The sequence below is a fragment of the Aethalodelphis obliquidens genome, unplaced genomic scaffold (genome assembly GCF_003676395.1).
Source record: "Aethalodelphis obliquidens isolate GAN/ISIS:26980383/991018 unplaced genomic scaffold, ASM367639v1 scaffold1, whole genome shotgun sequence".
Lineage (NCBI taxonomy): Eukaryota > Metazoa > Chordata > Mammalia > Artiodactyla > Delphinidae > Aethalodelphis > Aethalodelphis obliquidens.
In genome coordinates this window covers 77048659-77061190 of record NW_020837945.1, presented here as the reverse complement: position 1 = coordinate 77061190, position 12532 = coordinate 77048659, and the positions used below count along the sequence as shown (strand labels likewise).

Sequence of the window (12532 nt, the reverse complement as noted above, 5' to 3'; positions counted from 1 at the left end):
CCATCTAATTGTATTCAAGTAGTTCAGATATAAAATATTCTCAAAAAATATAATTTTAAAATGATAATTTTAAACACTATGTGCCAATATTCAAGCAGGTTTATAATATACCACTAGCCACAATTGCTAAAATGAAAATTAATTAAACTATGACTTAAAAGGCTGTAAAATGATTTCTATGTCCATATTACTATATTTTCCTACAATAAATAAAAATGATAAAGCTTTCTTGTGTGAGCTGTTGCTCCTGAAACATTTTGTGTCTAAGATTCTCTGTGGGTCTCTCACCTAACAAAGAACCCCAGATAATTAATTCTCTCATGAATGTTCTTCAGTGATCTGGATAATAATGATGATGATTCATCACACATGAAGTTAAGCCATTCAGGATTATTCTGGATACCAGTGTCAGAGCCTATAATGTTTATATAAAAAGTAAAAAAATGTTCATTTATAACTGCTGCATTTTTCAGTGGGAGTTAAACCTTTTTTAAAGCTGATGAGAAAACAGACTTCACTTTAACATTTGATTACAATTTAGAAAGTTAAGAGCAAAGGACTGAAGTGTATATGCCTTTTAAGAAGACTTAGTGGATTTGTTCTGAATAGTTAATTGCTTCTGCTCCTCAGAAGCTAGTGTAAAGAGAAAAGACTGAACCCCTTGACGTAAGGCAGTGTTTCCCAAAGTTAGTTCCTAAGAACACTACTAAGACTCTTTATAGTACTGCAATTCATTATTTTTACTCCAGGCACGGATAGCCTATGTTGGAATACTAGTTTCTATGTAATCTAATTCTGTGACCTTGGAAAAGTCACTTTAACCTCTCTGAGCTTCAATTTCTTTCTATTTAAAGTAGGCAAAAGAATACCACTCCCTCATAAGGTTGTTTTAAAGTACTCAGCACAGTTACTGGCATATATATGTATAAACATATTAAATGCTCAATGCATGTTAGCTCATTATTATTACTTCCACACGATTTTCACAGGTATTATTTGACAAAGTCTTTTATACTCAAGTATCATTAAAGTCTGGGGTAAGCAAAATCAATCAAGTTAGTTTAGTTCAGGGCCCCTTAGGTTCTTTAATATATTAGTATTTGATGTGAATATCTGCAAGGGGTTGGAATATAGTAGGCAGGATTTTTTCAAATATATTTGATTCCAGATTCTTTAAGTATGGAGCATTTTGTGGGATTCATCTTCTGAGGCATGTGTTTTGGGAAACATTATGGAGGAAAACATAATAACATTGTCAGATGGATAGAATCAAAACAATCAATTAAAATAATGTTTAATCTAGGAGTGATGTGGAAGTCTGTCCACCAGAGTTGCTTGAGTAACTCTCCTTTCACAGAAGGCTGTGTTCTCAGTGGTTTAATATGAATGGCATCAGGAATATGGAGTGACAAATGCAGCTACTGGACCAGATGATCTGTGCTGAAATTGCAGTAATATTACATATAACCCAGTTGGATCTGTGTACATCCAGTGGTAACAGAGGTGTTTACTTGGATTCTATTCTGGGCCAGCTAATGCTGAAACTCATAGGTGATATCTATGTTCACATTCGTACACTATATGTAGGGGTCTTTCTCTGAATTCTGAATTCATTGACAAAGCATTCTATGTACGTTGCCAAGATGACAGGAAGAGGCTAGAGCCTAGAATGAGAAGAGTTAACAGGGGTAGGTCTTTTGACAGCTGCACAAATTCATCTAGTCAGTTAAAGCAAAGTATTAAAGGAAAGGCAGCTAATGTCAAAACGATAAACATAAGTTTTATAATAGCAGAGTTGTAGGGACTCAGGCACGGTGTAAGCTGAACTTTATGAGAACCTGCCAAACCTGTTGCCAAAGAGGTTGTACCATTTTACATTTCCGTTAGCAGTGTATATAAATTCCAGGTGCTCTACTTCCTCACCTACTTTTGGAGTTGTCAAACTTCTAAATTTTGGCCATACTAGTAGATAGGTACAGGTATCACACTGTTTTTAATTTTCATTTCTCAGATACTAATGATATATGTATTACATTACCATGAACACTTTTTCATGGACTTATTTACCATTATATAATAGTTCTTCTTTTTGTGAGGTGTCCATTTGTTATTGGGTTGTTAGTGATTATATCTATATCTATATATCTTTTCTATATATAGATATATGTAATATATATTTATATAATAAATATTTAATATGTAAATATTTTTATGCAGTTTGTGAATTTTTTCTTTTGATGAGCAGAATTTTTTAAAATTTCATGAAGTCCATTTAATAAATTTCTTATATTATAGTTAGTACTGTCTAAATCCCATATTAACAATGTTTGATTTATAAAGACTTTTCTTCTATATTTAGGCTTATGATCAATTTCTTTTTTTTTTTTTTTCCCACACAGAAACCAGTTGTTCTAGCCTCATATTGAAAGGTCCCTCCTTTTTGTATTGAATTGTTTTGACAACTTGGCCAAAAATAAATAAATAAATAAATGGCTCTATGAGTGTGGGTCTGTTCCTGCATTCCCTATTGTGTCCTATTAATCTGTTTATGTATCTTTAGTCCAATACTACTTTGTCTTGATTAACAGCTTTAAAGTAAGTCAAGAAATCATATACTTTATGTCCTTCCCTCCATTTTTTTCTTTTCCAAGATTGATTTGACTATTTTAGGGACCAAATATTTTTTCATATGGATTTTAATATCAGCTTGCCAATTTCTACATAAAGCCTCCTGCAATTTGATTGGGATTGCATTAACTTATAAATTGATTTGGGGAGAACTGAAATTTTACCAATATTGAGTTTTTTAACCCATTAACATGATATAGCTCTCAATTTATTTAGGACTAATTGAATATTCTCAGCAATGCTTTTTTTTTTTTAGTTTTGAGTGTACAGGTCTTGTACACATATGGCTAAATTTATCACTAACTATTTTGTTGTTGATGCTATTATAATGATATTTAAAATTTTTATTTTCAAATTGCTCATTGATAAAAAATAAACATGAAATTAATTTTTTTATGGCCCTTTGACTTTTCTAAATTCACCAAAAAATAGGGTTTCTGTTTGTTTTGTTTTTTTGGCATCTTAGCATTTTCTACACACTTGATCATGTCACCCACAAATAAACAGACTTTTACTCCTTCTTTTCTACACTTCATACTTCTGATTTCTTTTTCCTGACTATCTCACTCTTTTGGACCTCCAGTAGCATAATCAGCAGAAATTGAGAACAGCCATCTTTGCATTGTTCCCTATCTTAGAAGGCAAATATTCAGTTTTCATGATACATATGATGTCATTTGTAGGTTTTTGTAGATAACCTTTATGTACATGAGGGATTAATCTTCTGTCTTTGGTTTGCTGAGAGTTTTGTTTCATTTTGTATTGTTTTTATAATGAATGTCTATTGAAATTTGTCAAATTCTTTTCTTAAACATTGAGAAGGTCATATAATCTTTCTCTTTAATTCCGCTAATGTTATACTTTACATTGATTGATTTCAAAATGTTGATCCAACCTTTCATTTATGAGATAAACCCCAACATCATCATGATTTATTATCCTTTTTTATATATACCTGTATTTATTTGCTAATATTTTTAGAAGATTTTTGTTTATGTTAGGGATTTTGCTCATATATTTGTTCATGAGGGATATTGGTCTGTGATTTTCTTTTCTTGTAATGCCATTGACTAGTAAAAATGTCATGTTGGCCTCATGATATGAGTCGGTTGATGACCCCTCCTTTCCTATTATCTGAAAACTTACATGTAAAATTGATATTACTTCTTACTCGAATATTTGAAGGGCATACCCATGAAACTATCTGGGCCTGTGTTTTCTTTATGGGAAAGCTATAAATTATGAATTCAGTTTCTTTAATAATTATCTGGATATTGTTTCTTCATGTGACAATTTGGGGAATTTGTCTTTCAGAGAAATTTTTCTGTTTCATCTAAGTTGTCACATTTTTGGCATAATTTTTTTACGTTATTTTTTATCTTTTTAATGTCTGCAGGATTTGTAGTGATTCTCCCTCTGTCATTCCTGATATTAACAATTTTTGTTTTCTCTCAATTTGCTCATGACTCAAGAAAGAGGTTTTCCAATTTTACTGATTTTTTTCAATGAACAAAGGTGTTTTCATTTATTTTTCTCTATTTTGTATTTTATTCATTTTACTCTGATTTTTCTTTTTGCTTACTTTGCATTTAATATGCCCTTCTTTTCTCTCAACTGAAGATGAAAGCACATCATTGATTTTAAATAATCCTTTTTTCCAATATAAACATTCAGAGCTATAAATTTCCCTCATAAGACCACTTTAGCTGAAACAAACAAATGATGAAATCTTGAAGTTTCCTTATCATTCAGTTCAAAATATTTTAATTATCCTTTTAATTATTTTTGACCCATGGTTTATTTAGAAATGTGTTACTTAATTTACATATTTGGGAAGTTTCCAGATAACATTTTTTATTACATTATGTATTAAAATGTATTTGAATTTTAGAACTGACTATTTTCTCTCAGTCTTGATAATTTTTGATATTTCATATTGTCATTTAAGTCTAGGTAATTTTAAAAAAATCAGCAATGGATATTAAAAGGCAGGGAAAGGGTACCTCTGACTTAGAACTACCTGGGAAGACTGTACAGTGAAGTGGAAGGAACATGGGATTTGGTGCTAGACAGACCTCAGTTCAACTTCAGGCTCTGGTGCAGACTGTGTATATGAACTGGTTCAAGGCTTCCATTTTTCTTTCTTTTGATCCCAACTCTCAGTGTGTCTGTGAGACTGGAGGGAGCAAGTAACACGTACTTAGCACAGTGTGGCACATTTGATTCTAATTTCTAACTTAATTCCTTCATGGCCAAAAAAATATAGTCTGCATCATTTCATTTCTTTTAAGTTTATAGGTGCTTCTTTTATTTTTTTAATTCCCAGCAGATTGTCTATTTTGGTGAATGTTTCACATGCACTTAAAAAGGATGTATATTCTGCAGCTTTGGTGTTCTATAAATGTCAATTAAGTCAATTGGTGATCAGTGATGTTCAAGTCTTGTATATGTTTATTGATTTTTTAAAATCTGCTAATATTTCATCTTTTGAGAGAAAGTGGTGTTTAAATTTTTACATAGAATTATGTTTTTTTCTAATTCTCTGTTCAGTTCTGCCATTTGCTTCACATTATTTTGGAATTGTGTTTTTAGATACATACACATTCAGGATTGTTATGTCTTTTCGATGAATGGACTCTTTTAAATTATGACATGTCTTTTTTGGTTAATATTCTTTGTCTGATATTAATTTAGCCACTCTAGATTTCTTATAGTTAGTATTTGTATTGTATATCTTTTTTCATTCTTTTGTTTTATCTATCAATGTCTTCATATTTAATGTACATTTCTTATAGACAGCATATCATTGGGTTTTGATTTTAATACTATATGATAATTTCTGCCTTTTAGTTTATATGTTTAATCCATTTGTCTTTAATGTAATTATTAGTATTATTGGCTTCAAGTCTACCATCTTACTATTTGTTGTCTACATTTACATCTATTGTTTGCTTTTTTCTCCTTCCCTGCCTTGTGGATTAATTGATAATTTCTTAGTATTCTATTTTATCACCTCTTTGGCCTACTGGCTTTACCTCCATGTTTTTTTGTTTTGTTTTGTTTTTTCTATAGTGTTTACAATATTTATCTTGAACTTATCACAATCTGCCTTGAATTAATCACTTTACATATTTTATAAGAACCTTAAAGTGGCATACTTCCATTACTTCTCTCCTGTCTTTTGTTTTATTGTTATAATACATTTCAGTTCTGCATTTATTATAAATGCCACAATACATTGCTATTATTTTTTGCTTTAAATAAGTATCCTTTAAATACATTAAGAACTGAGAAAAAAGATTTTTATATTTATTTACATATTTTCCATTTCTGGCACTATTCATTCTTGGTAACATTTTAGTCTGAAAAACTGTTTAGTATTTCTGGTGGTGCACATCTGCTGGTGACAAATTCTCTCAGCTTTGTTTTAATCTGAAAGTATCTTATTTCATCTTAATTTTTATATTTCAACACTTTATTAAGGAAGTTTTCAAATACATGGAAGATTTGAAAGAATTATACAATGAACAATCATATATCCTACCTAGATTCTATCATTTTGCTGTCTTTGCTTTATCACATATCTATCCATCTATCCATTCCTGTATGCATACAGTAATGTATCTTATTTTTGATGCCTTTAAAGTAGTTACAGACATGAGTAAAAGTTATCACCTAAACCTTTAAGCATCTTATATTATCCAAATTTTAATATTTATTTACATTTCTTTTGATTTTTTTTGAGGTGAAGCTTGTATAGAGTGACAGATTGCAAAACACAAATGTATAATTTGACGATTTTTAAGAAATGCGTATATATGTATGTGTGTAACCTAAAATCAAGATATAGAATGTTATCACCATAGATAATAACCTTTCATTCCTTCTCCTTATCAGTCAATCCCTGCTACTCCTACCTCCCCCACCACTGGCAAGGCAATGTTCTGATTTTCCTTATCAGAATAGATTATTTTTTCCTCTTCTAGAACTTAGTGTACCTAGACCTATACAGAATGCACTCTTGTATAAAGCTTCTTTCATTCAGAAAATATTCTTAATATTCATGCCGTTGTATCAGTCATTAGCTCCTTCTGTTTGCCAAGGAGTGTTTTTTTTAAAAGAATATATCACAGCTTATTTATTCATTCTCTGGGTGGAGGACATTTGGGTTGTTCACAATTTTGAATAGAGCTTCTGTTAATATTCTTATCCAAGTCTCTTTATGGACTTTTATTTTTACTTCTCTGATCTGAATATCTACTGTGGAATTACTGGCTTAGTTTTATCAGAAACTGTCAGACGTTTCTTCCCAAGTGGTAGTATCATTCTGCACTCTCACCAACAGTGTATTCACATTTTTGCCATTTGGTGTTGTTAATCTTAGTTTTAGCCATCTTGGTGAGTTCGTGGTGGTAGCTCACTGTAGTTTGTATTTTTCATGTCACTGATGACTAAGATACTGCGTACATTTTCATGTGCTTATTAGTCATTGGTATCTTCTTTTGTGATATGACTATTCAAATATTTTGTTCATTTTATAAGTGAGTTGTTTGTGTTTTCATTATTGATCTTAGCAGTTCTTTTTTCTATCCTGGATACCAGTTCTTTGTCAGATAGATGCTTTGCAAATACCTTCTCCCAGTCTGTGTCTTGCCAATTCCTTTCTTCATTGGTATATTTTAGTGAACAAAGGTTATTACTCTTGATGAGGTGTAATTTATTAATGTTTTCTTTAATGGTATTGTGTTCTGTGTTCTAAGAAATACCCCCAAGTCATCAAGCTTCATCTTTTTTGGGGGGGGGTGTCTATGATCCATCTCCAATTATTATTATTTTTAATGTATTTTGTGAGGTAGGAATTGAAGTTTAATCTTGTGTTATATGGATATCCAGTTCCAGCACAACTTGTTGGAAAGATTTTTATTTCCTCATTATGTTGCTCTGGTGCCTTTCACTGCATACGTAACTTTAGGTTGGAAGTGTTCTTTTTCTTTTTATTCTTTCAGCCCTTTGAAAGTGCAATTCCATTGTCTTATGGCTAATATTATTTCTAATATGAATCAGGCAGGGTTTTCTTGTTATTTTTTAATCATGTTTCCCTTTGTGTACACCCCCTCTCTTTTTCTTTGGCAGGTTTTAAGATTTTCTCTTCTTCATTGTTTTTCAAAACTTACATCATGATACACTTTGCTGTAGTTTTATTTGTATATATCTTCTTTAAGGTTCTTTATACTTCTTAGTTCTGTGAGTATATTTTTTATTTAATTTGAAAAAAACAGCCATTATTTCTTCAAGTATGTTTTGCTCATTTTTTCATTTATTCATCCTTTCCTTTTCTTCTAGTACTTGTTATATTTAGGATAGACCCCTCAGCGTTGTCCCACACGTCACTGAGGTTCTCGTTATTTTTTTTTTTCATCCTTTTTTCACTCTGTATTTCACTTAGGATGGTTTCTGCTGACTCTTTCTTTCTTGATATCTAATCTGCAGTGTTTTTAATTTCAGGATTTTCTTTTTCAGTTTTTGAATTTATATTTCTCCATCAAAATGTCTGTACTGATATTTCCTATTTGCTCTTATAATGTTCACGGTCTTTTTTTAAATTCAACAGATATATTTATAATACTCATTTTAAAGTATTTATCTCCTAATTCCACATGATAGCCATTTTTATTGGTTATCTTTCTTCTGATTATGGCTTTCTTTCTGTCTAGTTGTGTTTTTTTTATTTAATCCTATACTGGACATTATAGATGGTACACTATTTATTGACTGTCTGAATTTTATAAATGCCTGTTAATTTTTGTTCTAGCAGGTAGTTAATTTACTTGCATAACATCTTGCTTATTTGAAGCATCTTGCTTATCTTTCTAGAGTAGGTCCAAACTAGGCTTCTCTCTAAGGCTAGATTGGACCTATTTATAAGGCATATACTATCTGGGGTCTCTACTTAATACTTGGGGAGCTAAATAAAGTTTCTTCAGTCTGGGTGGTCTTAACTCAAGTGTCTCTCAGCCCTGTATGTGCTCCTAAGTTGTTCAGTTCCCAACTCTTTAGCAGTCATTTCTTCCCTGGTGGTTTTTCTTTCACTGGTAGCTCTTCCTTGCCTGACTCTGAGAAGTGTCACCCTTTGTATTTTTCCAAAGACTTGTGGATTTCTAGAGCTCTTTGTCTACATAGTTTTCTTCCCTCCAGTACCCAGGTCTACAAATGCAGTAGTCATGAACTCTACTTTTGGTTTCCTCGCTCAGTGTAAATACTGTGTGTCTGTGTCACAGTCCCCAAGGTGCCATTAGGCAAAAAGCCAGGGAGATCATGAGCTTACCTTTTTGTATCCTATCTCTCACAGATCACACTTGTACACAACCAGTTGTCCAAATTTGAAAGGTTGTTATTTTAGATATTATGGAGAGAAGGCTACCCCAATCACTTCTCTAAGATCAGAAGCTGAAGTCGAAAATGCACAAATTTTAACACACTATGATAGCCAAACAAATCAGATGGTTAGCTGGAAATCTGGGCTCTGGAGCCTGCCATTACTATAGAATTGCAAAAGTGATGGAGGGAATTCTGATTCAGAGAGTAACAGCAGAGCAAATCGCTAAATTTTACTCCCTCCTGAATCAGATTATCAGTGAGATCAAAGATAGAAGCAGTTTAGGAGTCCAATTTGGTCAAATTACATCACCCCTTTTGATTGGAAACCCTTTGGTCTGGGATTGCTCAGAGGATCAATGTGGGGCAGACAGAAAATGTGGGCTAAGGGTCATACTTCCCCTACAAGCCGGCAAAGCTGTATATGAAAGCTTTTTAGAGCACTTCCTGAATGTGATTCAAACCATTTAGGAATTCAGACTTGCGAATTATTTATCTTAAGAGTTCCATTAGTTAAATAACATTAGGAGCTTCTTGATATCATCAAGATGGTCCAACAAAATACAATCTGTAAATATGACACATATAATTGTATGACACAAAATTAAAAAGCTCTACTAGAAATAAAATAGGCAGTAGTAAAATGAATGTGGCAGAGGGAAAGCCATGAGTATAATTTATCTCTTGATCACTAAGCAAGGTAACTATTGATATTTAAAACAAAATCCATTTCAGGTTAGTGCATCCACTGACCTCTTTTATTTTTCCTTATTGTGAAATGTCCACCCAGAGGGAGCCAAAATAACTGAGCAAATAATGAAGATGACAGTGGGAATTAACCCAGTATGTTGTTAACATGTACTCAGAAATACCAAGGACACAACAATTTTCATGCCAGCTACTCAGATTGATCTTAGTAAATTCTCATCCACTGCACTGACACAGCTTCTGGCATTTTATCATGGGAATTTTCTTATTTTAAAGCGCCATTGTTCATGGGATGAGTACAAGAGTACCTAATAATTCTGCACTGCTGAGTCCTAGGCTGTATCTGCATCAGAATTAGTAGCCAGAATGTAGGATAATGAACTCAAAACTTAATGATTATTCCCTTTAATAAGAGAACTTCAGACTCCACTCCAGGCTGCTCAACATTTTCCCCTTAGAATAGCTACCTGTTTTAAAAGAGATTTTTCCACTAGTGTATGATCAATAATTGAACTTCATTGTAGTGTTGTGCAAAGATCTCTGAACTTTGGAGTCAGGAAGGCTTGATAACAATCCCAGCTTTGAAGAAAATTTTTCTATGCCTAGTCCTGGCAAATACTTAACACCTATGATGTTCAGGTGCTCAAAGGGGCCTTTTCTCACCACCATACCAGATATACCTCTCCTGCCCCAACCCCTCCCCTAGGTCACTCCATCACATTATCCTGGTTTATTTCCTTTATAACACTGATCACTGTCTAAAAGTAACTATCTTACTTATTTACTTCCACATTTACTTCCCTGCATTAGACTATTAGCCCTAAGAAGGCAGAGACCCTTCCTGTCTTATCTACCATTATAACCTCGACAGCTTCTAGCAAATAGTAGATATCAGTAAGTAATTGTCAAATCAACTAATACATAATTTAAGCCATTTCTGCTTCAGATACAGTAAATATTTTATTCCATCTCAAACTCTTTAGTTTCATTTTCACAAGCTAATAAAACAGCCAAATGAAGTTACTAATACATAGTATATATAGTACTAGATTTATTTTAAATATTCCAAAAGTGTGTAGTGTTATATCAAGAGATGCTTATTCAGATCCTAGAAATTCTCGGGATAAGATGGATGAAGAAGACATAGTCTCTACCTAGAGGACTGTAAATGTATAGTTTAATGGGGAGTGAGAAACGGTGGAGAAGCAGGCTTGTGGAATGTGTATCCTAGTAATGTAGACCTGATAGATACTTTCAGGGCCAAGCATACTCAGCATTTGGTGGATACCCTCATTTTCTGCTCAATGATAATAAGATTTTTGAGGACTATTGTCAAATATAAAGAAAAAGGAATTAAATTTCTTCCATATGGCACTGGACAAGAGGAGGAAATTAAGACTGTTATAAACACATTAAAATGTTTTCTCAGTTCAACTGCTCCAGCAATTAAAATTCTACCAATATCATGGGCTGGTCCAGGTAAGAGATGCACAAACAGAGGATGGAGTTACTTTTCAAAAGTATTTTTGAGGAGATTCAGTTTGTGAGTTTAATTGGATGACCTTTTAAATTCTTCTCAATGATAAGATGCTGTTTTAATTTGTATCTCATCAAATTCTATTCAAATCATCAAATAGTTAAAAAACACCTTCTATGCCAGTTTCTGGAAACAAAAAGATACATATGCCACAGTCTAGTATTAAAACATAGTGCTTAACCTCTACCATGTTATCTTGTTCACACATGTAAGTCAGGTTCATGGCTCAGCTGCTCGGCGTACACAGCTATTTACGGGATGATGGGTCACCGCAATCACCACGTACAAATCAGTTTGTTTCTTTGTGGTTCATTCCAATGCTAGCTCCAAGATACACAGTGGAACTGGCGTGTGGTTTTGGAGCCACAGTCCTACTGGTGGTGATTCTCATTGTTGTCTACCATGTTTACTGGCTAGAGATGGTCCTATTTTACCGGGCTCATTTTGGAACGGATGAAACCATTTTAGGTGAGTAATGAAAGTCTGTTGTAAATCTCCCCACTGTCGTCTTTAGAAAACATGTTGGCTTGATAAAACCTAGGTTAATTGGAAGATGTAATTAGACTACCTTTTGTTTCAGCCCTTGCTATTGAAAATCTTCCTAATGCATATTATTCTGCTTTCTTGGGTCAATATGTGATTTAGTTTAGATCAGCACTATTCAAATAGAAATATAATGCAAGCCACATATGTAATTTAATATTTTTCTAGTGGTCACATAAGGAAAAGTAAGAGAAAAAGTGAAAATAATTTTAATAATATATCTTATCTAATTTAATATATTCCAAATACTATCATTTTAGCTTGTAATTACTATTAAGCTAATAGAGATATTTTAGTCTTATTTTTGGTACTAAAAATCTTCAAAATTCAGTATGTGTTGTATTTTACACATATAGCATATCTCAATTCAGACCAACTGCATTTCAAGGGCTCAATAACCACTTGTGGCTTGTGGCTACTGTACTGGACCCTGCATGTCCACACGCTTTGTAACCACAGGTGATCCATGTACCAGAAGCATCACATGGGAGCTTACTAAAAGGAGAATCTAAAGCCTACTCTGAATCAGAAGCTATACTTCAACAGTATCCCGAAATGATTCATATATACACATTAAAGTTTAAGGAGCACTGTTCTAGTGCATATTGCCTGGTGACAAGAATGAAACATTTAACCTGTAGATTCTTAGACCCATCCCATAAAGATTCTCATTGAGTGGGTTTGTGGAAGAGACACAGAACCTGTATTTTTAATGAGAGGTGATTTTTATAATTAGGCAAT

General features: G+C 32.8%; 1 protein-coding gene across 3 annotated transcripts in view; it reads left to right on the top strand.

The window, feature by feature from the left end:
* Nucleotides 1-12532, top strand: part of IL1RAP (interleukin 1 receptor accessory protein) — a 125147-nt gene that overhangs the window by 100803 nt on the left and 11812 nt on the right. For 2 of the 3 annotated variants that reach the window (XM_027108882.1, XM_027108871.1), the window contains exon 9: nt 11573-11716. In XM_027108882.1, the coding sequence (XP_026964683.1) occupies nt 11573-11716 (144 nt within the window). Of the gene's footprint in view, nt 1-2399; nt 2499-11572; nt 11717-12532 lie in introns of those variants that run through there. The other variant, XM_027108876.1, reaches the window with a different exon arrangement.